We start from the raw sequence: 13693 nt of genomic DNA on the forward strand, positions 1-13693 counted from the left end.
CTATGCGGGCCTTTCTAAAAAGTGAAGTTTGGTTAATGCTAATGAAATAAAATAAAAATAGGATGAATATATAATAGTTTAGAAACAAATTTGGGCTTTATATTTGCACATTGGGGGGTGAGGTAAAGCATAGCATATATTAAATACGTAATCTAACCTAACCTAGGTACCTCCCCCCCCCCCAACCACAAAACAGCACCGTTTAATATAGTATACGAAATGAAATCCACGCTATCATTGCCTAGTCTATAGCGGTAAAATGTCAAAAACGGGTTTTATAATTGCCAACTCTATAGTAGTTAACCCGAGAGGCCCGCATAATGCAAGAGTACCGCTATTTTTTCTTCCGTAGTATTTCTACTGACCTTTATTTTATTCCAGCCAGCTCCAAACAAAGAGCTTCTCGATCCAGCTTTCATCCAACTTCGGTTAAGTGTCTCAGTGCCATCTAACTTTAAATCCTCAAGGTATGACGAGTGCCTATTCAAAGAAGAGATACTTCCACTCCGCGTCCGTACATTGGCATAACCAAGGTTCAGTGATGAAGTCATCAAGGTTTGTGCTAGCTGCGAGGTTAGTTGCGATGCAGGAGGGGCAGGGGTGGGATCAGTCGGAGGAAGGCCCAAGGATTGGCGAGTTTCAACAACTCGTTTTGAGATCGGATATAAGGGGTTGTAGAATAGTTCTTGTTCGTTTTCATCGTACTGAAGTGACCAGTCCCAGACACTTCGTGAGGTTAATGGAGTTTGATTATCCTAAAGAAAGGAAGAGCTGCTATTAAACCTAATTCATATCCAAACTTGTTTAGCGAAATATTTGTTTTCAAAAGAACTGGTATCGCAAAACGTTTTTAAGAGTATCCAATTAAGACATTTATCATAATTATTTTTTCAACAGTTAAAATCTGAATTTGGGTATTAAATCATATCTTTCAGAACTACTTCTATTAAGGAGGATTCAGAGCAACTAAAACACTCTACTCAAAGTTACTAGAGTGTTTAGTGTGTGAGTAGAGTTTTACACTCTACTCACCATTCATTTTATAGTTCATAAAACATACCTAAATAGTATTAAACAAATGTATATACCTGATAAAGCAGAGATGTCACAACATAAAGAGGAAAAGTGGAATATAAATTCATAGCGGTGTTTTAATAAAAGATAAGAATTTTTGATAAGATTCTCGAAATTGATACTTCGAAATGGCCTCAATAAATTTAGTAATAAAGAACTATTTATTTCACAGTCCATTATGATTACCTGTCAGAGGAAGGAGTTATGACTGAGTACTTCAGATACAAAATTGTTTGACAATACAAATCTATTTGAAATAGTCCCAGAAAGGGTTATTGAAAAAAGTCATCTGTAAACTCCTTCAAGAGGAATAGTTTTACCCAATTTAGAGAAGGAATCCAACAGTAAGGACCAGCGACGTATCGAGCGGCTTTAATGTACTTGGCTCTAAGAGTGAGTATTTTTCAAAAAGGCACATGACAGGCGTTGTTAAACGAAGCTTCAACAAGGCCGTAATCAGGGGGAAGGGTTAGGGGGTTTGAACAACCCCCCTCCCCTAAATGTTTTTCCGACTCGTAAAAACATAACAAAAATGAATATAAACAATTTTTTTGCGTATTTTGAAGTTTTTTTGTACCACCTTCTCGAAAAAAATATACCACCTCACCCCCCCCCCATACCCCCGAAAAAAATCATGGATACGGCTCTGAGCTTCAATAAAGATGTTTTTTATATAAATAGTGACGAAGACCACACTGCCTTTCAATCATAAATACAAACAACAAGTAGAAACAGCAGGGAATTTTTTTCTTAAGACAGTGGAACCTTAACCCTAAATGAGCATTTCGACCCTACATCCAAGGAGCAACATAATATATAGGGTCGAAATATTCATTTAGGGTTAAGGTTCCACTATCTTAAGAAAATATTCCCTGTTGTTTCCACTTGTTCTTTGTATTTAAGATCTTTTTTCGTCAGGTATTAATTGGATTGTTTTATTATTTAAAAAGGATACTGATAGCTCTTTAAATATTTTACTTCTTTGGAGGTTTATAACACATCAAATATTTAGTGTCAATATTTGAGAAAGAAAGGCTATTCTATGTATTATTAAAACTTCGTTTATATTTTGCGTGACATAGAGATATTAAATGTATGTTAGCGTATGTACACGTCAGAGAAACACAATGCAATAGAAAAAAAAGATAGTCAAAATGTATTTATTACCTCATATATTTATCGTCTAAAACCAAAACCATCCCTGTAAAAATGGGCTTTTAGTTGGGCACACCTTATATGATTATCTATCTTACTCTATCGATTGGTGACGTCTTTCAAAATTTTCTTTTATTCAAAAAATAACAGTGGGATATATATTCTATTCTAAACTACATAAGAAATTGTTGCTTTATTACAATCAAAACCTGTTGAATGTATTTTCAGAGTCATTACCCGTTCAACTGCATACCCGCCCCTTCGTAATGCCTGCATACATTCATAGGAAAATTTTTGGTGATTTTATTGGTCTGAAATATTCTTTTTTTACTTATTTTTCATCAACAGTTGGTTCATAATGACAAATAATGTCAATTTAAAAAATAAATCAGTTAATTTTAGATTTATTTTAGGACTAAATCAAGTTGACTAGTGCGTTAGCACGCTAGACTTGAAATCCTTTGTTCGTAAGGACGGGGGTTCGAATCCTGGTGTCGCTGGTTATTCGGTTTGGAACGGGGATCAGTGGTGTGACTCTGCAAACTCAGCCAGGGTCAAGTCTGCTCTAAATGGGTACCTGAAGAATTCTCGGTAAGGTAAACACGAAGGGTCAGGAAAATGAGATCAGCACCGCCAGGGGGGACTGTAAAGCTGCCCTATTCTCTACCCTTTTTTTATCAAGGCATTATGGAGGAGTGTGGTACTTGGGCTGTATAACCAAAATATCTGACAGGATTTTCCATGCAACCTAGCAACCCTAAATTGCTCAACTTTTTTACAGGGCGCTTAAATTTCAGATGACAGAAACACGGTAGAAACTCTACACAATAGAAACTCTAACCTTTACACAATTATAATTCCATCTAAAGATAAACGCAGTTTTACTATGCAAAACACCGAACACGATACAGACTGACAAAGGCAGGAAATCGTTTCAAGGAAATCTCATTATGCTTCAAATACAACTTTTTCTGCTTTCAATAGAATCTGAAAGATCATAGAATGAGAGACCAATAAAATTAACATTCGCAGCCACCTGACTTGATTAAAATAAATCCTTGTTCGATACTTGTTGATAGTTTTTAGTCACAACTTCTCCTTCGTTCAGGATGAAAATTTTGCATATCAAGAGTATTGTATCAATTTTAGCAATTTTTTCAAAGCTTAATTTATGCTGAATTTGTAAAGCTGTCATGAATTTCTCATTGAATAGTTTCAGCGGTAAACTTTTTAATTGGTTTTTGTTGCGAGAGTTCGGTATCTTCATTTTGAGTAGCAAAAAAGTTCTAAATTCGTTCATTCGATGCTCTGGGTAAAGTGAAGAACGATGTGAAATAATCTGAGTTTATTTACAAAATGCGTTCAAATTTCTAAAAATTCAAATTTTTAAAAAGTGAATGGAGCTCGTATTTTTGTGTGGCGTGCAGGTGCAAAAGACCCACTGGCTTTTTTACAGAAAAGATTCCGTGGAATCTTTTCTGTAAAATTTCGTTGATTTTTTTTTTTTCGTGGAATCTTTTCTGTAAAATTTAGTGGAATTTATTTTGAATTTCGTGGAATCTTTTCTGTAAAATTTCGTGGATTTTTTATTTTTTATTTCGTGGAATCTTTTCTGTAAAATATTTTCTAAAGATTCCGTGGAATCTTTAGAAAATATGCCACGGAAAATTTCCGTGGCATATAATCAAGACTTACAAAACATGATCACTAAAAGAAGAAACATTGTTTGGCTACGCCTAAAAGTCGCATATTGAGCAAGATTCAATGAGATTTAACGTCTATCGCAAATATGTCAACAAATCCAATATTGAAACTATTAATTTTTTTTTAGTCAAACTCTCGAGCTTAAATAAGCGAGTTAAAAAAAGAAGACCCAAAATCAGTTTTTGTCTAGAAGTAATGCCTCGAAGTAATATACAAATTTACAAAGGGTGCCAAAGTTAATTTTGCCGTTTGACGCTTAGGAAACACTGTGCTCAACACAGCGTAAACTCACTTGAAATATTTCTAACAATTTCTGAAAACGTTTTCCACTTTGTTCGCAGAAGTTTGTCGGGCATAATTGTAACTGGAAAAGATTATGCTCACAAGTACATTTGCACCAATCAGAGGTATCCAATATTGATATGTCAGGGTATTACTTTTAAACGTTCATTTAAAAGATTATTTACAATTTACTGAAATGTGATTTTTGTCAGCTAGTAGCTATTGATCCAGAGACTGACTTTGGCTGAAATAAAGGATCACTTACCAATGAATGAATGAATGAATGAATCTATTGAAAAAAAGAACAAGAAATATACAAGTGTTTAACAAGTTCCACAGTGTTTTACATACAAGAACAACAACAAAAACAACAAACACTTCAACTTAGTCACCCCCGTAAGGCCCTATGGCCAGGAAAAAAGCGGGGAAGAAACAAAACAAAAAATTAAACAAATACATTCATTAAACACTACCAACACTGCACATTTTCTCCCGTGGTAAATAAAAAAACAAAAACTATTTTCTACTTTCCTTTGAGATGTGATATTTACCAGCCTGTGGCTATTGGTCTAGAGGCTAAGTAAGGCTGGGGTTGATGGTTACTTACCAAGACTGCACATTTTCTATCCCGAGGACTGTCAAAAAGAAAGGTATCAAAAACGGAGAGATGCATTGAATCCCAAATAGTGATCAAATAGGTTGAGGTAAATTCAAACTGGGCTGGGAACTGTTGCAAGATTTGCCATACACAATCTAAAAATAAGTTGAACAACGGACTCTGCAACGAAAAGAGTTAACGAGAATTAAACGGTTTGATTTTTTAATTCAAAACGAATAAGAACGATCTGAGTTTTCTACAAGAATTTTGAAATTTTTATCCCGTAAAGAAGAGTAAAAAGGGGAAAAGATATAAGTGGTTAAATATATGACCTAGACATAACGAGTCCTTGGATTCAAGGACCAGTTTAATAACCAAACAAACTGAAATTCCTACTGAAATTCAACCCAATCCTTTAATTTATTAGGAAGACACACTTTCGCATCTATTAGTACTCCAAAAGGAGTATTTTTGATGATGCGTATTTTTGAACGAATAAATATTTACTATTTATATCTTAATGTTTTTATCTAAATATGTCTGTGCAGATCAAAGTATTGCAAAGCGTAAAAAAGATCAACTCTTGTTATCAATATTTCAATATCAATATATACTGAAGAGCAAGGCCGTACCCAGAGGGAGGGAAGTTAGAGGGGTTTGAACCCCCCCCCCCCGAAATGTTTGTCTGACTCGTAAAACGTAACAAAAATGGATATAAACAAATTTTGTATGCGTTTTTTAGGGTTTTTGTATACCCTCCTCCCTCCCCCATTTTTTTTTAGTAAAACTTCCTCCAAAATAAACCCTAGGTACGGCCTTGCTGAAGAGTAGGTAGACGCACTCTTGGTTCAAAATGTTACAAGCTTCAACAGTAAGGAGAGTATAGGGCATAAAATGATTCCAAGAATTACCAAAGACTAGAAGTCGTAAAATAAAAAGTATACATGTATATGCATGAAAAGGTTATTTCCAAATGTACCAAAAAACTTTAAAAAAACATTTTGTTTTTTCTTGGCACCAAGAAACATATTAATATTTTAGGATTAAAAACAGAAGTATTGAGTAGATAATTTCGAAGACCACACTGCCTTTCCATGACTAAAATAGGGTTTAAAATGCCTTTTCATGACTGCCTTTACTTCCGAAAATAAAAGTTAAAATAGGGATAAATTCTTTTAATAGACATTGATAATTCACAAAAAATACTGGATATTTCAATCACATGAGCAGTGACCGAAATATCCAGTTTTTTTTGTGAATTATCACTGTTTGTTAAAAGGATTTATCCCTATTTTAACTTTTATTTATCGGAAGTATTGGGCGGTCAAGGATAAAATTTGTCCTTGAGTAATTATAAAATGTTATAACCAGGAAATGCTTTCATTTTTAATTTTAAAAATTTTCAACATTTTCTGACTGCAAGAATATTTTTTTTTTTTTAACAAGTTTTTTGAACATTCGAAGATAGAAGTTTTTTTTATTTACATTTAAATCTAGGCATAGAAAGACAAGGTAGGAGTATACAAATATAAAAACTAAGAAATTTCAGAGAATGAAAGTTAAGGCACCTTTAATTACAATAATTGACATTACTCTTAAAAATCAAAACAATTTATATTAATTACAATAATTTTCGAGCAAACACAAAAAAATATTGGATATTTCGGTCACATGGGCAGTGATCGAAATATCCAGTATTTTTTGTGAATTATCACTGTCTGTTAAAAAGATTTATCCCTATTTTAACTTTTATTTATCGGAAGTATTGGGCGGTCAAGGATAAAATTTGTCCTTGAATAATTATAAAATGTTATAACCAGGAAATACTTTCATTTTTAATTTTTAAAATTTTCAACATTTTCTGACTGAAAGAATTTTTTTTTTTTTTTACATTTAAATATAGGCATAGAAAGACAAGGCAGGAGTATACAAATATAAAAAATAAGAAATTTCAGGGACTTAAAGTTAAGGCTCCTTTAATTACAATAATTTTCGAGCAAACAAAACAAACAAAAAAAGTCTCTTGACTTGGGTCTCTGCCTGGGGTATGCAACTACAAAACAACTGCAATAGTAGAATGCCTCACAATTTCTAACTGCAGTTGCTCAAATATATTTTTTTGCTAGGAATTGTCTTCAAGATTCGGGCAGCCAACCTGCTCCAGCAGACAGAGAATACAGTAATCCGAGAGATATAGAAGCCAGAGCAGGGGCGGATCTAGAATTCTAGGATGGAGAACTTCTAATTTTGACGGCTTTTTGTCTTGGTCTTTCTCGACAGGTTCGTATAAATACGAGTAGAAGCTGCATAAAATTAAGATAAACTCAAGCCAGGAGTGGGGGGATCCGCCGCCTAAAAGGTCAGGCTACCAACAATATATTATAAACAGAACTTCATTTCACTCTTTAAAAAAAGAACTTAAAAATACCTTCAAAAAAACTTTTTAACTGGTTTTACTGCAACAACTATCTAAAAGTAACAAAATGATACGCTACTAAGTATTGAATAAAAAAACAAGTTTATTTAAACTGAAAGTAAGGAACGACGTTAAAATTTAAAACGAACAGAAATTATTCCGCATATGAAAAAGGCTGTCCATTCCTCAATACCTCGCTCTTTAAGCTATTAAATAAAAAAAAAACAAGTTTTTTAAACTGAAAGTAAGGAGCGACATTAAAACTTAAAACGAACAGAAATTATTCCGTATATGAAAGGGGCCGTCCCCTTCTCAACGCCTCGCTCTTTACGCAAAAGTTTTTTATTGTTTAAAAAAATAAAGTTGTGAGACAGAGTCAAACTTTAGCGTAAAGAGCGAGGCGTTGAGGAGGGGACGGCCCCTTTCATATACGGAATATTTTCTGTTCGTTTTAAGTTTTAATGTCGCTCCTTACTTTCAGTTTAAAAAACTTGTTTTTTATATATTTAATTTCTGATCGTTTTTTAGTTAATGCAGCTTTTATTTTGGCTCGCCGTGATTGAATAAGTAAACAAAATTTGCATAAAAATTTTACTTTTCTTTTGCTGAATGGCTGTCTTTAAATTTGGTTCTGACGTGATTTACAAATTAACTTACATAACGAACTTCTATATTCATATATTTTTCTTGTGGTAAAAAATACAAAGTTGCAGATTTTTGCAGATATGAGCTTGAAACCTATGTTATAGGGTTTTCTGATATGCTGAATCTGACGGTGTGATTTTCATTAAAATTCTTTCACTTGTAGGGGATGTTTCCCCCCTCTTTAAAAAACCAGGTAAATTTTCTCAGGCTCGTAGCCTTTGGTGAGTAATACTAAACTTAATAAAATTTATATATTTAGAATCAGCATTATAGGCCCATTCTTTTAATACATTTATTGAAATCAAAATTCCGTTTTTTAAAGTTTCGATTACTATTGAACCGTATCGCTTGTTTTTTGTTTTTTTTTATTACGTATATGCTATTACGTATATGAGGGGGTTCTCCCCTTAGTCAATACCACGTTCTTCACGTTAACAGCTAAAAAAAAAATTAAATCACAAACCCCTGAATCCCAAAGGCTGTTTAATTAGAATCGAGAGGTATTTTGAAAGCTCAAAAAAAACTGTAGCGTAAACAACATGGTATTGACTTGGGGGAGAACCCCCTCATATACGTAATAATTTCTGTTCGTTTTAAGTTCTAATGTTGCTTCTTACTTTCAGTTGAAAAAACTTGTTTTTTTTTTTAATTTAATTTCTGATCGTTTTTTAAATAATGCTTGGAAATCCGGCGCCCCCTTCATAGAAATGTCCCTTACCTCAAAGAAACATTCTCCACGGATAGATTCTCCATGGTAACCCCTCCTCCAACCCCCCTCCCCACCAGAAAAAAAATCCTTTCTGAAAATGCCTGTATATTTCCCAATAACCAATACAATATGTAAGCAATGGGCAAAGTTCATAACTTGCAACCCTTCCCCTGGGAACTGTGGGGGATTAAGTCATCCTAAAAGACATATTTATTAGATTTTCCACTATGCTGAACAAAATGGCTATCTCAAAATTTTAATTGGGTGACTTTGAGAAAAAAATGACCGTGGGAGGGGGCCTAGTTGCCCTCCATTTTTTTGGTCACTTAAAAAGGCACTAGAACTTTTAATTTCCGTTCCAATGAGCCCTCCTACGATATTCTAGGACCAGTGGCTCAATACGATTACCCCCGGGGAAAAGAAAAAAAAAACAAAAAAAAAACAAATAAACACGCATCCGTGATCTTTCTTCTGACAAAAAATGGAAAATTCCATATTTATGTAGATAGGAGCTTGAAACCTCTACAGTAAGGTTCTCTGATACGATGAATATGATGGTGTGATTTCATTAGGGTTCTATAACTTTTAGGGGGTCTTTCCCCCTTTTTTCGAAATTCAGCCAAATTTTTTCAGGCACGTAACTTTTCATGGGTAAGATTAAACTTGATGAAATTTATATATTTGAAATCAGAATTAAAATCAGATTCTTTTGATGTATTTATTGGTATCAAAATTCCGTTTTTTAGAGTTTCGGTTACCATTGAGCCGGGTCGCTCCTTACTTACAGTTCGTTACTACGAACTGTTTGAAAGTTTGAGTCTGTCACACAACTTTTATTTTTTAAAACAATAAAAAACTTTAGCATAAAGAGCGAGATTGAGGAGGGGACAGCACCCTTTCATATACGGAATAATTTCTGTACGTTTTAAGTTTTAACGCCGTTCCTTACTTTCAGTTGAAAAAACTTGTTTTTTTTTTTACTTAATTTTTGTACTTTTTTGAATTAATGTAGGTTTTGATTTTGACTCACCGTACATGAATCATTAAAACAAAATTTGGCTTTCTCGAAACTTGTTTCATTTTATTTACGAACGTTTTATTAGTAATAAATATACGTAACTTACGAATTAACTTACGTAACGAACTTCTATATTTATATATTTTTAAGACGTATATTAGGGAGTTCACCCCCTAGTCAATACCTTGCTCTTTAAGCTAAAGTAGTTATAGTTAGCTAAAGTAGTATAGTTATAATTCGATTTTTTAATTGTATCCTGTTTGTGCAAAAAAATGACAATAAAATACAAACAAGAGACCAGGAGCTAATTTTTCTAACCTCCTTCTAAATTTCAAGTAAGTACAAATCACAAAAAAAAGATTATTCAAAGCAAAAATACTCTTACGTTATTCAAACGAAATACCATCCACACTAAGCGAGAAAAAGACCTTAACAAACACTTAATAAGTTTTTTTTGCCCGCTTACAGAGATACAAATAAACGCGGATTAAGGAAAAAGAAACGAGCTGAAATTCATAAAGAAAAAACGGCTTCTAAACAATACAAAATACAGTTTTAATCCAAAGAACACTTGCAAATAATGTCAAATGGCCGAAAATGAAGCAAATGATTCATATTCGTAATGAACACGGCGCATTCTACATAATTCATAACATCTCACGGGTTAAGAACCATACAAAAATTACAGAATAAAACTATTCTGGCGAAACAACGGATAATTTAATAAAAACTTCAAATAGCTACAAAATCTTTCAACTGCTCAATCTTAGACAGGGAATCCTGAAGTGGCAATATATAATGGGCGGGGGGGGGGGGATTGCAAGGGAACAACACAATTTCGAGAGTACACGTCTGCTATAACTGTACTTTAGTGCAGCAAGTTTGGCATAACTGACGTGAAACCTGATATGGCCTGTTCTACGCTCGTATACGAGTACTAAGCTTATCAGACTCATAAACGAGGCCTAGGTATTTCAGCAAAGTAATATCTATAATTATTGTACTTGTAACAAAAATAAGTAAATGAAACGTGGATTTACCATGGGCATTATCAACTAAAAACTCAGTCTTTATAGCATTAACCGCTAGTCCTAGAAGCTAATAATCAGAAGTTAGTGAATTATGGTTTCCTGTAATGTAGAGAGGTTCGAAGTAATAAGCAGGATATCATCTATGTTACAAATCAAACTAAGATCACAAAGACCAATATAAAATTTATCCTTAATCATCCTTAATTCTTCACAGTAGTTGAAAGAATGTTAAACATAACAGGACTCAGAATTGAACTTTGCCTGAGACATCTAACGAGACGGATAGGAAAACTTATAAGAGCCTTTTCAAGCTTGACCGTAATATAACAATGGCTATACCAATATGGAGGCAACATAACTATACGGGGTGTAACACCAAAATCAAGCAGACATGAAAATACTGCAGACAGAACAACTGAATCGAATGCTGCTTGTATATCCACGCTACATAAGTACAAGAAATTACCAGCAATTTCAGCTTTTCTACGAATACAGTTCAATAGGCGATAAACAAACACAACATTCAGGTGTTCACAGAAACCAAACTGTCTGTAACCTGGCACGCACTTATTGGTCAATTTTAGGCAGAATTTGACTCTCCAGAACCTTACTTAAGACACTAGAAACAGCAATCGAGCGATAACTACACGAAAAAGTCAAAATTTTTAGATTTTTTTTTAAATATACACTATCGCATGAGAATAAAATAAATTAGGTGTCTGTGCCAATGCACGTTTGAAAGAAAAAGGTTAGATGAGCAATCAGCAGTGCATTTTCATGAAAAACTAAATATCTATAAGAAAATTTGAAGAAGTGGATATTCTCTGATCCTCATTTTTAGAAGAAGTTATGACCATTCAATGGCCCCCATCCTAACTCCATGAAGCTTAAAAAGACAAGGATAGCTTAAATAGACTTGCGTGTCTAAAAACGTGTCTAGCCAGACATATGTGTCCAAGCAGCCACTGTTAACTCTTAAAATCCGATGATTGGCGGAATTAGTTTGCAGTCAAGCTCCCAACTCTAGAACTCTGTCTAGGACTTCAAGTTCTTCCAATCAGGAACCTGTTCTAGTATCCATATTTTTGTCTCCATATCATTACTTTAAAAAGCGTTCACATATATGGCTGGTTATACTTCCATGTTTACACGCGTGCCTAACTAGACATCTATGTTTAGGGATCGAAGTCTAGCTAGATTTTCATGTGAACGCCACTTAAGCTACAGTTCCCACTAAAAATAACTTGATGTAAGTATTTACCTGTTCACCATCTGAATATGAACGACACTTAAGCTACAGTGCCGACTAAAGACAATTTGATGAGAGTATTTACCTGCTCACCATCTGAAACGGTCCACCTTCCCAGTCGTGTGGAAAAGGAGTGACCAAGAGCAACCCATTCCTTTTGAACTAGACTGTGGAATCCTTGAATAGTGCGACAATGAGAATCCAACAGGATTTGAGCCAGTGACGAGATGATTGCACTCCAATCACGACCAGAACTCTCTAAAAAGGGCAAGGTTATCTTGAACTAAATATGATGATCAATAAACAAAATGAAATAAAAACACGATAACGGGTAAAACTTTTAACTAAGACAGAGAATTCTGAACACAATTTTTTTTTTAATACAAATATTAAACAAAGTAAAAAAAATAATTTTTTTTTTTTACTTTGAGTTCACATTTGGAGGGTTTTATAAACGGGGCAAAAAGAGAAAAAAACAGACACTAGAAAATAAAATAGAGATGAGCAGAAGAACAAACGCTAAACAAAAGGAATAGAAGAAGCAAAAAGAAAAAAGAAAATATCATCGTTCACTCTAGCTATAAATGGAAAGGCAGTAAGGTCAAAGAAATTATTCATGATTGTTAGCAAGCGAAGATTTAATACTCGCAAAACATTCTGCCGAATTCCAATTCAATTTTATTTTCATCATATTTAGATTTCTTTATTTTCAAATGATTGAACAGTACTTGTTAACTATAGCGACCACAACAATATTTGGACAGCGTGAAGTAAGAAAACAATTCTTACTTCATAATATACATAATAATTGTAGCTGTGTTAGCTACATTTTGCATGCAGACCCGCTCTCTTTTTATAATTGCTTGTTGCTGAGGAAGGTCCCCTTAGATAAAATTGAAATATTCAGCTTTCACTAAGTCTTTCTGTCTCGTTAGTTTGGTTCAACGGATTTTAACTTTCTTTGTTTAAACGCACGTCCAAATCCGAAAAAAAAATCTAAAGAATATAGTTAACTAATAAAATTCTAGCATTTATTATCTCACAATATGAGCGAAAATTGGTAGCCAATTATATACATTTTTCTGTTAAAATTCTCAATTTGCATTTAAGGAAATTGGATGCTAAATGGCCGTGAAATAGCAAATAAGATGTTCGTAAAAATAGAAATATCGCAGAACAATGTAAAAAGAATGAAAAAACATAGCAGATAGGTCAGCTTAATATTAATGACATAAAGTCATCACTTGGTCTTGGTCTTTCCTGTTTCTCTACTTTTTTGGTTTTTATTTATTGTTATTATTATAATAATTACATTTTTTTTTTGTTTTTGTTTAATGTATGCTAGTGTTTATTCTCCTTCATCTTCATTTCATATCTATTGTTTGATTTAGGGTATTATTTGTGGCTCTTTTAGCGCTTTATTATTGTGTTTTATGGCCCACAACAAGAAAAGCTTCTTGGGCCGAATAACTTTTTTACGTTTGTAATAGTGTTTTAGTATTAACAAAATGATTGATGATTGATTGATGAAATTTTCAAATTTATAAAATAATTATTACAGGGATCGGTAATAGAGGCAGCTCAGAGTTAATGCCCACTATGCATACAAGAGGCAATTGAAAAGACAACTACTGTTATTACCAACGTCCAAGCACAATGCTCTTTTTAGGAAATTAATTAAAAAAAACTTTCCAAAAAATAATTTTTTCAAAGAAAACTAAAGGCCAATTTAAACTTAAGCTCAGGAGATACTAATAACTTTTAAAATTCAAACCCAAAACGACTAGAAATTATTATTAAAGAATAAATAAA

The 13693-nt window shown here is 33.4% G+C and overlaps 1 protein-coding gene across 2 annotated transcripts in view; it reads right to left on the reverse strand.

Annotated features, from left to right (window-relative positions):
- The window catches only part of LOC148943669 (myotubularin-related protein 10), a 108230-nt gene that overhangs the window by 12209 nt on the left and 82328 nt on the right, over nucleotides 1-13693 (reverse strand). For both annotated transcript variants that reach the window (XM_089100964.1, XM_089100965.1), the window contains 3 exons: nucleotides 11967-12139; nucleotides 4823-4993; nucleotides 366-755 (listed from right to left, as the gene is read on the reverse strand). In XM_089100964.1, coding sequence (XP_088957090.1) covers nucleotides 366-755; nucleotides 4823-4993; nucleotides 11967-12139 — 734 coding nt within the window. The remainder of the gene's footprint in view (nucleotides 1-365; nucleotides 756-4822; nucleotides 4994-11966; nucleotides 12140-13693) is intronic.

This window comes from Artemia sp. Qi Xiang Cuo, chromosome 15 (assembly GCF_049724085.1).
Source record: "Artemia sp. Qi Xiang Cuo chromosome 15, ASM4972408v1, whole genome shotgun sequence".
In the NCBI taxonomy this organism is placed as follows: domain Eukaryota; kingdom Metazoa; phylum Arthropoda; class Branchiopoda; order Anostraca; family Artemiidae; genus Artemia; species Artemia sp. Qi Xiang Cuo.